Here is a 14706-nt window from a genome sequence, read left to right as displayed (position 1 = left end):
GACGCGGTCCTCTAAATCTACGCAGAGCCAGAGAGTGGACAGGTCCCTACCCTCAAAATTTGTGAGACGGCGACAGCAGATATCCTCCCTAACGTACACACATTCCCCGGCATCAGGCAAAAAATTGTGCTCAATTTTGTACCCGGGGTACGTTAAATATGACGTATCGCTAGGTCGAGATATCTGCGTCTCCGTAAGGTGTTTCCAAGGTCGGCTGCGCCGTCTCAAGGTGGTGGTGGACGGCGTTTAAATTGGAGTGAATTCCCCTGATATTGCAAAAGTCCATGTTGAGTGTGAAGCGGGGTGCCGTGGTGTTACTGCCTCGTCCTTTGTCCTTGGTCATGCGCGGTTCTGTGCCCTCCCCAGAATACGAAGGGCAGCCCGAGCTAGAGTGCTCGGGGAGGGATTCTCCGACTCTGGTAGAGCCGGTACCCTCCTGGGGTAAAATATTTTTAAGTTCCTCTGTCATATTCGGGTGGAGGGAGGGGGGGGGGGGGATGGCCACCGGTCCTCGACACTAACCTATGCGACACATAGCGGCACTAGGCCGCTACTTCACGCCGGTATTCTGTGCGAGTGTGGTAATTAACCCGGACGAGCCTGGCCCGATTGTGCTGACGTCAAAAGACGGCAGCGTGACTCTCCCACTTCTAAAAAGCCCTTAGTCGCCTCTTACGACACCCATGGGCCTGGGACTCCCCTATTCTTTGTTCGCCCCGGGAAAAGTACAGGGCAAACATCTTAATGATACATCAACAGCACACACATATTACAATTACATAACTAGATATTAAATTACTAGAAATTAGGCATTTATTTTCTCAAAATTGATTCCTTTAGAATTCTTTTTGATATTATTTCTAATAACTACCAGATACTGCTACCGCTTCGGAAACAAATGGCGAGAACGCCAGTGGAGAGAGAAGAAGCGGCGCAAGAAACTCTCCCAGCATGCTTTTTTTGCGCTCTTTTCAATAAAAATATACAATATTGTTCAGTCATTTCTATCGCTATAAAATAATCATAATCTAGTCCCAGGCTGTCTGATCATTTAGATATTCAGCAGTGGAGTAAAAGGATTTACGACATAGCCATTTTTTTATAATAACAGATGTACACAACATTCATAGTTGCTGCTGTGACAATTAACTACTTACTACTTACAAACTTATTATTACTAAACTATTAATAACATAATATTAACTAAGATAAAATAACAATTATTAACAAGACTACAATTATTGTATTAAAAAAGGAATCAAATCAAAATCAGTTTATTCACGTAGGTCACGGAAATTACACTAAAAAACATCTTATTGAATCTACCGCTACTTCGTAAAGGGTTGAGCTAATGAGAAGAAGTAGCAAGAAACTCAACTTATTAGTGGCACTATTAATTGGGATGTTTTCGTAGGTTACGTTTGAAATCTGTGGACTATTGGAAAATATATCTAAGTTCTCTATTTTTCCATTTATCTCATTGTATTGCCTAAGCAGTCGTGGTAGTGGTGAAAACGACCCTAAGTTTGTTCGATAGCGTGATATATCAATGATATAATATGAATCATTAGCTTTACGAGGCATATTATTTCTAATAATTTTGGACAATAAATAATACTGTTTATTAATTTATACAAGAAGACTAAAGGTATCTGCCCACTTCACCGTATAATACCATGACCGTGCTAGGAGCGTATCAGGAAAATAAATATTATTTATATTGAAAAGTATGACACTGTTCCCACTAGACCGTTCCATCACCGACCAACACCATCGCGTGCCAATCCGTTCAGTGGGCATAGTAGAGCGTATAGCGTGTTACTTTTCGTGCCTTATACGCTCCTAGAAAGGTCATGTTATGATACGGTGTAGTGGGCAGAGACCTTAAACCTAAATTATTTCATCTTTAAGAACTTAGAATCATTCTAGCGAGTTAGACTTGGCCGACATCGGTATCGATAGTTGTCTGATAAAAAGTAAACGGCACGTAATTTATCACCAGATTGTTAATAATAACAACCGATGCAATAGATTACGCTATTATTATTAATATACAAGCTATTCGTATTGACATTTCACACGAAGGTCGCGCCAAGCAAACTTATAACCGGACATAAGAACATTGTAGACGGAACGCGTCCTACTACGACCAAAATCATGCATCCGTTGGATTCTCCAGTAACGGAAATTCCAATATAATAATCGTACGTTCAGATACAGATCCTATGTTTGGTAGATTTTATTAAAGTGAAACTTTTATAACATCGTCTCCAACTTTTTCGTCTGTGCGTTGCATGTCGCGCGACGGTCGGGCGGCGCCTATAGTTCGCAGCAGCTGACCGTGTAGTGTATAGACTATTACTTATCATTTGTGCCAGTGCTCCACGCGTTTTTGTTTGTTTTTGTCTTTTTTATTTTATATCACATTTGGAAAAATAACGTATGAGGCGAACTATCTAATTCGCCATTATTATCTGAAGCGGTGGAAGTAATTGAACATTAATTGTTGTCGTTATAAAGAATTTCCAAAGAATCAATTTTATGAAGCTAAATGATGTTATTGACTTTCTACTGTTTACCGATTTCAATAAAAAGGCATTTATTTATAAATAAACACAAAAAATTTGATTCCTTTAGAATTCGCTTCGGAAACAAATGGCGCTCTGAGAGAGAAGAAGCGGTGCAAGAAACTCTCCCAGCATTCTTTGTTTGCGCTCTTTTCAATAAAAATATACAATATTGTACAGTCAATTCTATCGCTTTAAAATAATCACAATCTAGTCCCAGGCTGTCCGATCACTTAGATATGAATATCTAAATGCTGAAGCAGTGGAGTAATAGGATTTACGACAGCCATTTTTTTATAAAAAAAATTAAATTTATTTATAGATAATGCCTGAACAGTGGCTGGGACTTTGTTATAGAAGTGTGTACATTTACCCTTAAAGCTATTATGTATCTTATGAAGCCTACTAGAATTAGTTACAAGCAATCCCTTATTTCTAGTGTTATAATAATGAAACTCACTATTAATAGCAAAAAGGTGACGATTTTTGTGAACGTATATGATTTCATAAATGTACTGACAATGAACAGTCATTATATTTAATAAAAGTAAATTGAGAAAAAGATAAATTAACCCTTTCATACCTGGTTTTTTGTTTTATAGTGTATGTCACAAATTTGATAATGTAATTAAAAACCTATATTATGATATAATATTTTTTTATATAAAAGTGTAAAATAATAACAAAATTTAATTAATTCTTATTTCTTACTTATTAAATAACATAATAAAAAAGCAATCTTCCAGCAGAAACCATACATTATAGGAACTTGTTTACGAATGAAAATCTATAAAACTGTTTTTGTCATTAGTGACACACAAGTGCTTACACACACATTTGACACACTTTACATTTCACGCATCTGATGCGGGATTTTCCTTTGCAGCCCACTAATTTGCAATGTGTTCCAGACCCATCATTGTGAGCAGGAAAATGACCTACACCATCAATGAGAAACTTCAGTAGATGGGTTCACCACTCTTGGTCTTCTTGGAGTAACTGTTTGGTCGACCTCGTTTCGCAACATTCATTTTGCTGCACAAAATTAAGAGTATCAGCCAATTTTCGGCGAAAATGCAGAAGAAAGAGCCTCTTCGCCTTCAGTATTCCGAGCAAGTAGTTGTCTATTTTGTATTCTTGAAAGGCTTGCACGGCTGCCAGATCAGAGCATGAAAGATGATAGTCAAGGGCCACTTCTTTGGTTTGATGAAAGTTCTGTAACAACTCATTTCGACCTCCTCGAGCGAAGCGGATAGTTCTCCTAACTCTTCAGATTCATGATCAAAATCGCTGATAGACCCTCGTTTACCTTCGTTATCATATTCATTTTCGTCAGGGGAGTCAAGTGTAGGTGTGAACTCTTTTCGGACACCCAACCAAGCACATCTAGTATCTCGGCCATGACTATTACTGACTACACTTTATCATCCGAAGACATCACCGAATCTGAGAGGTGACCATTTTGCCTTCGCCTTGCAGGCGCCTTCAATGCATCCCTCAAGAACATATTCAAAGAGTAATTATCATCTGAAAGAGAATAGAATATGTTAGAATGTTCTAATTTTACCATAAAATTAATTACTTCAACTTACTCATCTGCGTTATAAAATCTAAAATGTATTCAACTGCTGAAGCCTGTAAACGTTATGATAAAAAAAGAAGTTAAAACCGCTTGTCCACTTTTGGGGACATACCGAATTATCACGATTTATTGGACAAATATCTAAATCTTTGCAGATTATCCACGTTTTTCACACATTTTATACACTATAAATTATCAATGTACATTTATTTCAAGGCGTAACTAACGTAATAAACCAAGATTTCAAAATAAAACACCTCACTTACCTACACACTTCAAAATTCGTCAAACTACTGGTCCAAATTGTCAAAATACAGCAAACACGTGGCGAGAGCTGGCGGCAGTAGTATAGATTTTAATAGCCTGTAATGTTCTTAAGCGATAACAGTAGGTTTTACCTACGTAAAATTTAATTTTAATAAGATACATTATGTCCTCAATTGAGCACGCTAGGTCTGAAAGGGTTAATTCCACAAATCATTACAATCTTCAATATAGTTACTTCTATATAATCACTAAAATACAATAAACAATATATTTTGTCAATGCGTTTTTTATTGATTGTAATTTAAATTATGTAATTAGATATTTCCTCGTTAACGGATCGCTATCGCTGGATATTTCGACACGCGTACGCGCCGTCTATCTTATACCTCGAGTGTGACCATCATTAGTACATGATTAGTTCATAATCGTGCATCTCCGTATAAAGTTGTGTCGCGATATGGGTGAGAATTGAGTGTTTATTTGTGTGTTTGTAAATTGTGTGAGTGCTGTGATTTCGGGTTTGAGTTTGCGATCGACTCAAGCGTGGGTTTGCTTGGTTATACCTGTGTTGCGTATGTGGAACATTAGGTCATTGGTCGTTGTATACTGACCTCAATTAATATTTTGCGCATTTCAACACGAATTTTAATTTAGTTATATTGAAGACTGGTTGCCTTTTGATATATAATTTGTCCGCACAACACATGTGTTCCATGTAATGCAAATACAATTCAGATATTTTCAAAATCATCGCTCAGAAACTGAGTTTCATGGGGAAGTGGGAGGCTCCTTTGCACAGGATGCCGGCTAGATTATGGATACCACAACGGTGCCTGTTTCTGCCGTAAAACGTTAATATATTCTTTTAAACATATGATACACAACGAAACAGTTGTTCAACTAAAAGTTGTATGTATGCGCTAGCCCTAATGTGTAAACATTATTGCGTCACCAATTTCAAAATCCACAATAAAACTATGATTGAACGCGATAGTAAGAAAACTTTCGAGCCTATGAAATACGCCAATTTAAATACGAGGATTTTTTTTTATTTATTTTTTTTTTCTGAAAAAATATTAGTATAAACAATTTGTTATGTTTTTAAAGTCATAACCCTCACTTCTAGGATTAATACACAAATAAAATTTGAAAAACAAGCTAAGTGTTCGAGTTAGTTAGCTCAGTTGGTTAGAGCACCGTCACGGAACGCCGGAGTTCGTGGGTTCGAATCCCGCATCGTTCATAAAATTTTGTTTTTCAAATTTTATTTGTGTATTAATCCTAGAAGTGAGGTTTATCACTTTAAAAACATAACATATTGTTTAGATTTACAAGAGCGACATCTCAAGTCAATTTCCTAATATGCAAATATTGGGGTTGAGCAGGTTCTCAACTGTAAAGTAGATCCTGTAGATGAAGCCACAACCTGAGGGTTGAACAAAGCAAACAAAATTTTATAACGAGGCGGTACTCGAACGGTTAGCTCAGTTGGTTAAAGCACCGGCACGGAACGCCGGAGGTCGTGGGTTCGAATACCGCATCGTTCATAAAATTTCTTTTTTCAAATTTTATTTGCGTAAATATTAATATGTTTATTTAGTACTCAATTTTGTGCCTACTGCTTAATAATAATATTGACACGGGAGTGGGTCAGGGATTGGAAATAATACTCCGCTTATAGAAACGAGTCTTTATTTGCGTTTACTTCTCTGAACGTGCACTTCGCCGGTCTGCCGCTGTCCGTGTCGGCGATACCTTTAACGCGTCATACCGCACCGAACACTTAGTCTCTTCTATCTTCTTCCTCCTGGAACACTTCCACTTTTCACTACTTCTTCTTTTTTTCTTCTTCTTTTCTTCTTCTTCTTCTTCCTTACACTTTTGAGTCAGAACTAGAACTGGCGTAGGCCACGCTTAGTACGTATATACCCCCGGATCCGTTCTTTTTTCAAAATGATTCTCCCATTCCATCTTTAAATTTAAATTGTACTAGAAAATTATTTTAACTATTTTTAACCTTTTTTTTTATGGAATAGGAGGACAAACGAGCGTACGGGTCACCTGTTGTTAAGTGATCACCGCCGCCCACAATCTCTTGCAACACCAGAGGAATCACAGGAGCGTTGCCGGCCTTTAAAGAAGGTGTACGCGCTTTTTTTTGAAGGTACCCATGTCGTATCGTCCCTGAAACACCGCTCAAGGAAGCTCATTCCACAGCTTTGTAGTACGTGGAAGAAAGCTCCTTGAAAACCGCACTGTGGAGGACCGCCACACATCCAGATGGTGAGGATGATATCCTAACTTGTGGCGTGTCGTGCGAAGGTGGAATTCGGCGGCAGGAATCAGGTTAAACAGCTCTTCGGAACACTCCCCGTGATAAATGCGGTAGAAGACACACAATGAAGCGACGTCTCTACGCAACGCCAAGTGATCCAGCCGTTCACAGAGCACTGGGTCCCCGACAATTCGAGCTGCTCTGCGTTGCACGCGGTCAAATGGATCGAGCTGATACTGGGGTGCGCCAGACCAGAGATGACAGCAATACTCCATGTGTGGCCGGACCTGCGCTTTGTAGAGCGCTAGTATGTGGGCCGGCTTGAAGTATTGCCGTGCTCTATTAACGACGCCCAGTTTCTTTGAAGCCAATTTAGCTTTGCCTTCCAGATGACCACGAAATTGGCAATCGCTCGAGATTTCGAGACCCAATATTCCGATACTAGGCGAGGCTTTGAGGGAAGTGTTGTCGAAGAGGGGTGATACGACAAATGGGGTTTTTTTAATGGTAAACGCGCAAACTTGAGTCTTCTGGGGGTTAAATTGGACAAGGTTCAATTTTCCCCATTCCGCGACTATCTCAAGAGAGGACTCGATAGAAGACACAAGTTTCTCCCGGCACTGGTCGACGATTTCCCGAGAGAGACCTGCATGGCCCGTGTATATGGCATCACCAGTGCTGTCGTCTGCATAGCAATGAATGTTGGAGGTGTCCAACATATCATTGATATGCAGAAGAAACAGTGTGGGAGACAGCACACAGCCTGGGGCACTCCAGCATTCACGGGCTTCGGGTTCGAGCAATATCCGTCGACAACGACCTGTATGCTACGCCCAGTTAGGAAACTGGAGGTCCACTTGCAGAAGCTCTCGGGAAGCCCAAATGATGGAAGTTTGGAGAGGAGCGCCTTGTGCCATACACGATCAAAGGCCTTCGCTATATCCAGGCTAACTGCCAGGCCTTCCCCCTTGCTTTCAATAGCCGCAGCCCATCTATGTGTACAGGTATACCAGAAGATCACCTGCCGACCGACCATGGCGAAACCCGTATTGTCGGTCGTTGATCAACTGGTGACCCTCTAGGTATACCAAGAGCTGACGGCTAATTATGCTCTCCATGATTTTGGTGAGCAGGGAGGTAATAGCAATAGGCCTGTAGTTTGCCGGATCCGAACTGTCTCCTTTTTTTTGGATCGTATGGACAAGGGCAGACTTCCATGAGTCAGGGACTACGCCTTTAGAATAAGAGTGCCGGAATAAACGCGTTTGCACCGGCGTCAACTCAGGGGCACACGTTCTAAGCACGATTGGAGAAGTGCCATCCGGCCCGCTCGACTTTCTGACGTCCAACGAAAACAGAGCTCGCCTAACAGTTTTCTGTCTGAACTGTACTTCAGGCATAGAGCTCTGACACCGCGGGATGGTCGGCGGTGTTTTTCCGTAGTCGTCAAGAGTCGAGTTGGAGGCAAAAAGAGTGCACAGGAGATCGGCTTTCTCTTTTGCCGTATGGGCCAGGGTGTCATTCTTCATGTGCAACGGCGGCATGGACGGCTGGCTGAAGTTACCAAGAGCAGCTTTCGACAACGACCAGAACTTGCGTGTTCCGGTCGGGTAACTGGAAAGCTGCTCGCCGATTTTGATGACGTGTTTTGACTTTGCACGGGCGATTTGCCGCTTAAAAAATCTGGAGGCACGGTTGTATTTCCTCTTAAGAACTGTGCAGTTCGGATACTTTGTGCCCAGCGCCGCAACCCAAGTTCGATACGCCTGTTTTTTGCAGTCAGATGCTGCTTTAACTGACGCATCGAACCAGGGCTGTGATCTGCCACCGGTGGGTACTACAGAGTTAAGTATAAAAATATCCATACCCTGTAGTATCACATCGGCTACTGCAACGGCGCAGGCACTAAGATCATCCGAAGGGAAAAAAACCCTGCCCCAAGGGTAGGATGCAAAAAAGGAACGCATCCTATCCCAATCTGCTGACTTGTAGTGCCAAACGCGGCGGGTCGCTGGTGGTCTGCGACGTTGGCGTCGGATAGGCACTACACTCCTGACCAGGCAATGGTCGGACGTTCCGAGAGGGGCGTCGACAAAGACCTGGTAACCATCGGGATGTGCTCCTGCTTACACAATTCCCATCCCTTTTTTTCTGTTCGATTTGATCCTGAACTTACTATAAATTTCCTTTAACTTTACAAAACCCAAAAAATTCCATACATAGGTGTATTGAACCCGGTTGTACAGCGTCTAAAGTAAACACTTTTCCGCTGAGTTACGAGTATTGCTGACGGTGCTGTTGAAATCAACAATGTCTTGAAGTTTGACAACTCTCGTCATATACTTCGAAGCGTTGCTACGCAACAATATTGACATACTTTTACACAAATTATCTTGCCCCAAATAAGGCATATAGCCTGTGTTATGGGTTGCAATACAACGATATATTTAATACTTAAACATACATAAATACATATAAACATCCATGACTCGGAAACAAACACATCCATATTCATCATTTAAATGATTGCACCTACCGGGATTCGAACCCGGGACCTCTAGATTAGTAGGTAGAGTCGATAACCACCCGGCTAAACAGGTCGTTAATTTAATGTAATTAATTTAGTGGTTTAATGATTCTACAATTGAACAATTTAATTAATAATCATACAAAAACACTATTTATTTAACTATTTTCACTAAACCCATTTAATTTCACTAATAAGAAATACACATCTGCAGTATATCTGTATAGCTACAGATATACTGCTATAAGCATTTCGGTGACGCCAACTCACGAGATTTTTCCCTACTAAAAAGTGCCCGATGTGGCTAAAGAAGTAATCACTTCAAAAAAGAAGGCCGCTCAGTTTCTTTCGCCCATTCTTATTTAAATGAAACTTTTATTACATCGTTTCAAACTGTTTCGTCTGTGTTGCATGTCGCTTAACGGTCGGGCGGCGCCTATAATAGTTCGCAGCAGCTGACCGTGTTGTATATAGACTATTACTCATTTGTGCCAGTGCTCCACGCTATTTATAGTTTTAAATGTCTACAATGTGAAAAAAAGTTTCACTTTTACCATGGTTTCATAAAACCACATAATCCTTTTTTATATATCCTCGAGGCATTTATTTTCGAATTGGTGGTAGATTTTGACGTTTAATGTAAGTGATTTAAAATCCTACTTTGAATAAAATAATTTTAATATGAACCGGCTTCACTTTCGTAATAATAATAATATATTTATTTGCAAAAAACATAGTATACAATGGTGTTAAAATATTATAATAATGAGCTTATATGTTTCGCTAGCACTATTCCTAGCATGAAAATATTTAACTACAATGAATATCAGAATTTCATTTCCATAAATTCCTTAACTTAATATATATATAATAGCTTATTCTAAAATAATCTAGAATTTAAAATTTTAATGCTTCTCGGTAACTTAATATAAACACGAACACAATTACATACACAACTTTTATTATATTTAGTAATTTTTGGAACATCATGTAGAACACGTCTTTGTGGATCACGTCGGTTCCGCGGATTTAGATCATTAGCTGATCAATTCTTAATTTTTTTTAAAAACATACATATCTCGAAGATATAAAGCGACGCCAAAGGTAACAATCCTAGGTTTTTAAATATGGGTTGACTCGATTACTCAGAACCCTAATACATATTTTTTTGAGCAATAAATGCTCTGTTTATATCTGTGCTGTGTCCCCATAATATGAGCCCGTAGCGCAGTAGCGATTCTACATGTGCGTGATAAGTAATTATACGAGGGCTGCACTAAAAGTATCGGGAATGGAATATTTCCACTGTTCCTGTCATATTAAAATCTTTTTAATTGAAAACTCCTTGACAAAGAATGGTTAATGCAGAATGGTATGCTAGCATTTGTTTGCCACAGGTCGTTTCTGAACTCCATATAGATAACTGCAACCGCCGCATCATCCTCCATCACGACAATGCGAGTTCTCACACCGCGCACAGAACAAAAGAGTTTTTAGAGCAAAAAAACATAGAATTATTAGACCATCCGCCGAATAGCCTCGACCTAAGGCCTAATGATTTCTATACTTTCCCTAAAATAAAGAATAAATTGCGTGGTCAGAGATTTTCATCACCTGAAGAAGCTGTGGACGCCTACAAAACGGCCATTTTGGAGACCCCAACTTCCGAATGGAATGGTTGCTTCAATGATTGGTTCCATCGTATGGAAAAATGTGTCAAATTTCGCGGAGAATACTTCGAAAAGCAATAAATACATTTTTAAATAGTAGTGTTGTGTCACTTCCTTGATTCCCGAAATTTTCAGTGCTGCCCTCGTAGCAGTTTTTATGCTTGTTAGGTTTTTGACTTGCTTAAGCGCATATACGAACTTATTTATTGTTTTAGATATATTTGAGTAAGAGGGCGTATGACGAGAAAACCTGTAGCAAGGCGGATGTAGTAGCGTGAGAAACGAAACCTTTCATAATCCTGACCAATATACCCACGTATCGGATTACGGTGGACAAATTATCGAGTTGATATTATGATACAGTAGTGACCAGTTTACGACCTGCTCTCCTACCCGCGTATGCATGCCTGGTTACAACAAACCTCTTTTTCAATGTAACTGTTCGCGCTCAGGAATAATGTCTTGGACTGTATTAAGGTTTCCTATAGTCGCTGGTTTTTGGCACGTTTAACAAATGATTTTATGTAGACACTTGCAATCAACCAAGAATCATGAGGAAAGAAGTAAAATGCACTTTGAACACTCCCACGTCACTCAGGTGGCGGCGGCGCAGCAGCTCCCACGCAGGGGCGTGCATATCACATAGGCAATTAGGCAGTGCCTACCTCGTTATAAACCTTAATAAATATAGTGTTAAACTAAATTTAGTTTATTTGGTTCCGTTAATCTATTGAACCCCCTCTCATTTTTTTTATGGAATAGGAGGACAAACGGGCGTACCGCGTCACCTGTTGTTAAGGGAACACCGCCGCCCACAATCTCTTGCAACACCAGAGGAATCACAGGAGTGTTGCCGGCCTTTAAGGAAGGTGTACGCGCTTTTTTTGAAGGTACCCATGTCGTATCGTCCGGGAAACACCGCACAAGGAAGTTAATTCCACAGCTTTGTAGTAGTTGGAAGAAATCTCCTTGAAAACCGCACTGTGGAGGACCGCCCACATCCAGATGGTGGGGATGATATCTTAACTTGTGGCGTGTCGTGCGAATAATAATAATAATTTTCCTAAATACCAACGTTAAGCAATTCCCAGGCTCAACTACGACTAGTTAGATCGACAGACTACCTCCTACAAAACTAATGCACGCCTCTGCTCCCACGGTCCTGATTCTGGAGGTCTACTCGCAAAATCGACAACGATAGATTCGGAACGATACGACAATACTCCGAATATATCGTAGACTAACATTTTGATTTTTTTACGATGTTAGTGTGAATGAAATATGTTCAAACCTAAACATTATCTGTGCTATGTCGCACTTAACAAAGTGTCAAAAATCAAAACATAGCTTAGGCGCTAAGGACCATGCCAGACTCTGCACTACCAATTTGGTATCATTTACACATAATGTAAATGTTAAAAAAATATGTAATGAATATAATATGACCATTTAAAATTGAAAATATAATACAAAACTTGCTGATAATAAAATGTAAGAAAAAGTAACTCAACCCTTCTCGTCGACTTCCTATTTCTCAGGCGGCCATTTGCATTATTTCTACGCATAAACGATCAACAAAATGACTTAAATGACTTAGTAGTAAAAAAATCCTGTTGAATAGTAAATGACATATAATTATTTCAATAATATTTATTAAGTATGTATATTGTACGACAAATATATCTATACAACTTGAAACGATAATAGCATCGACAGCCTAGAAGGTGTCGTTGAGATTATCGTAAAAGTGACGTTTGATTATTTGCGAAATTCGAATATTCGTCTCTGACATTTCCAACTAAGAGTAGGGTTAGGACCGATAATATCGAATAATGTTTCGTTCGTTCAATCATCGTTTCGACATTGATTACGATGTAACTAAAAGTAGGATTCGACACGACTAATGCAACGATTTATCGAATATCGATTTTAGGAGTAGGCCCCCTGGTATTCCTAGTGAACGACACACTGGCGATCGCAAGCGTGCACAGTTTATATGAAGGACAACGTAGACACTAGCATTGTACGTCAACACTGGTGGAGAGTCACGAAGCTTGTGGCGGACTTGATGACCACAGGTTATCACTCGGGGTAAACACGGTTTACAGAAGTATTGTTAGCGACCACGCCCGAGCAAAGCTCAACAGCCTGTGTCCCCTTGTCAACCCAAGCGGGGCTTGTGTCATCGGATAGCGCACCACGTACAACTACCCTCATGATTTCTGATAAAATCAGCAAGTACCGTACAGTAACTCTATGGAAAATGTTTGAACTTAACATCATATGTCTCATGATGACGAGCGCAATTGTAGTACTGCTTAGATTGTTTGGGTGTTTTAAGAATCCAGAGTGGCACTGCTTTGTAATGGGCAGGGCTTATCAATTACATCAGCTGAACGTTCTGCTCATCTCGTCCCTTATTATCATAAAAAAAACTAGTCTCGTCCATTGTTGTCATAAAAACGCGTGCGTGGGGCTATGTATTTACACTGTTAGGTAAGGTGACACGAAGTCCTTACTTTCTTTACTAGTCGGTGGACTGTAACAGCTGTGAAATATTCGAAAGAAATTGAGCTTGACAGTTAACCTTTATTTTGTGCAATGCACGCACACTAACACAAAGTGACATACTAATCGCAAGTGTAAGCATCTTGCATCATCTTTGTACGTAATAATTGATTATTTCGTAAAATTATCATGACTGTACATTCTATTTAAATAAAACACTTTTTAAAGGCTAACTATCAGATTATTATCAGGGGTACCCCTTACCAGGGGTGTTCCCCCTGAAAACGTGCTCTGGAAAGGTCACGTAACGTCGGGTTAACTAAAATAATACTAAAAATATAAGTTTTTGAGCAATGTACGCACACTAACATAAAGTGACATACAAATCGCTAGAGTATCGTAGCTTGTCTCGCACACTGGAGTAATAAACCTGGCCTGTTTTCATTGGTTGTCTAGCAGCACGAGGCTCTATCTAGACGTTACAGAAATTATCTAAGCTTCATGTATAATTCTGAATTGTTACATTTATTGTTAATGGATAGGAAACTTACAGTTACATAGGTATCAAAATGAAATATAATTCAATTCAGTCACGGACTAGTAAAACAATAAGGACTCCGTGTCACCTTAAATAACAGTGTAGCACCAAAACAGCCGATTAACGTGTAAATACATAGCCCCACGCACACACTTACAATACTACCGGCCGATAGGCGGCCATTATGAGAATTGTCATCGTCTGTGACACTATATGTGTATTTGATTTGACACTATGTGTGATATAAGTATTTGTGGCCATATATGATAATTTAAGGGAGAAAAAATTGTGTAACTAGTATCCCCCGTAACCGCACACACACTAACATAACGGTGCTTCACTTGCTAATATCACGGCGCGGAGTCTTTCTTTTTTTACTAGTCCATGATTTCAATATATATATTAATACTATCCGTTTCCGCCCGCTTCGATGGACGACTTTAAATGTAAATAAATTAATGAAGGAACGTTCGAAAAATAAACATAAACCATCTAGGATAAATTTCGCATCGAATGGTGGTAGTTTCATGTCGATACGATCAGTGGTTTAGGCGTGATGGAGCCTCAAACAAATACGATTTTCATTATAAATATACAGCAAATGCAATGTTGTTTTATGATCTTTGACTTAATAATATTCTGATTAATGTATGTATATATTTTGAATTGAATTGATATGAATGTGATTAGAAAACGTCGAAAAAAATAGCGATGAACTGTTAGCCTCTATTTTAAGCATGCACACTAATGTTATAAACCTGGCCTGTTATCA

At 39.5% G+C, this 14706-nt stretch overlaps 1 protein-coding gene across 1 annotated transcript in view; it reads left to right on the top strand.

Moving 5' to 3' along the window:
* The first annotated feature begins 4834 nt into the window (after window positions 1-4834).
* Window positions 4835-14706, top strand: part of LOC126979781 (transcription initiation factor TFIID subunit 3) — a 40188-nt gene continuing 30316 nt past the window's right edge. The window contains exon 1 of the mRNA XM_050829318.1: window positions 4835-4877. Coding sequence (XP_050685275.1) covers window positions 4874-4877 — 4 coding nt within the window. The 5' untranslated portion in view covers window positions 4835-4873. The remainder of the gene's footprint in view (window positions 4878-14706) is intronic.

Source organism: Leptidea sinapis, chromosome 1, assembly GCF_905404315.1.
Source record: "Leptidea sinapis chromosome 1, ilLepSina1.1, whole genome shotgun sequence".
Lineage (NCBI taxonomy): Eukaryota > Metazoa > Arthropoda > Insecta > Lepidoptera > Pieridae > Leptidea > Leptidea sinapis.
Note: the sequence above shows the minus strand (reverse complement) of the source record. Positions and strands in the feature narration are given on the sequence as shown.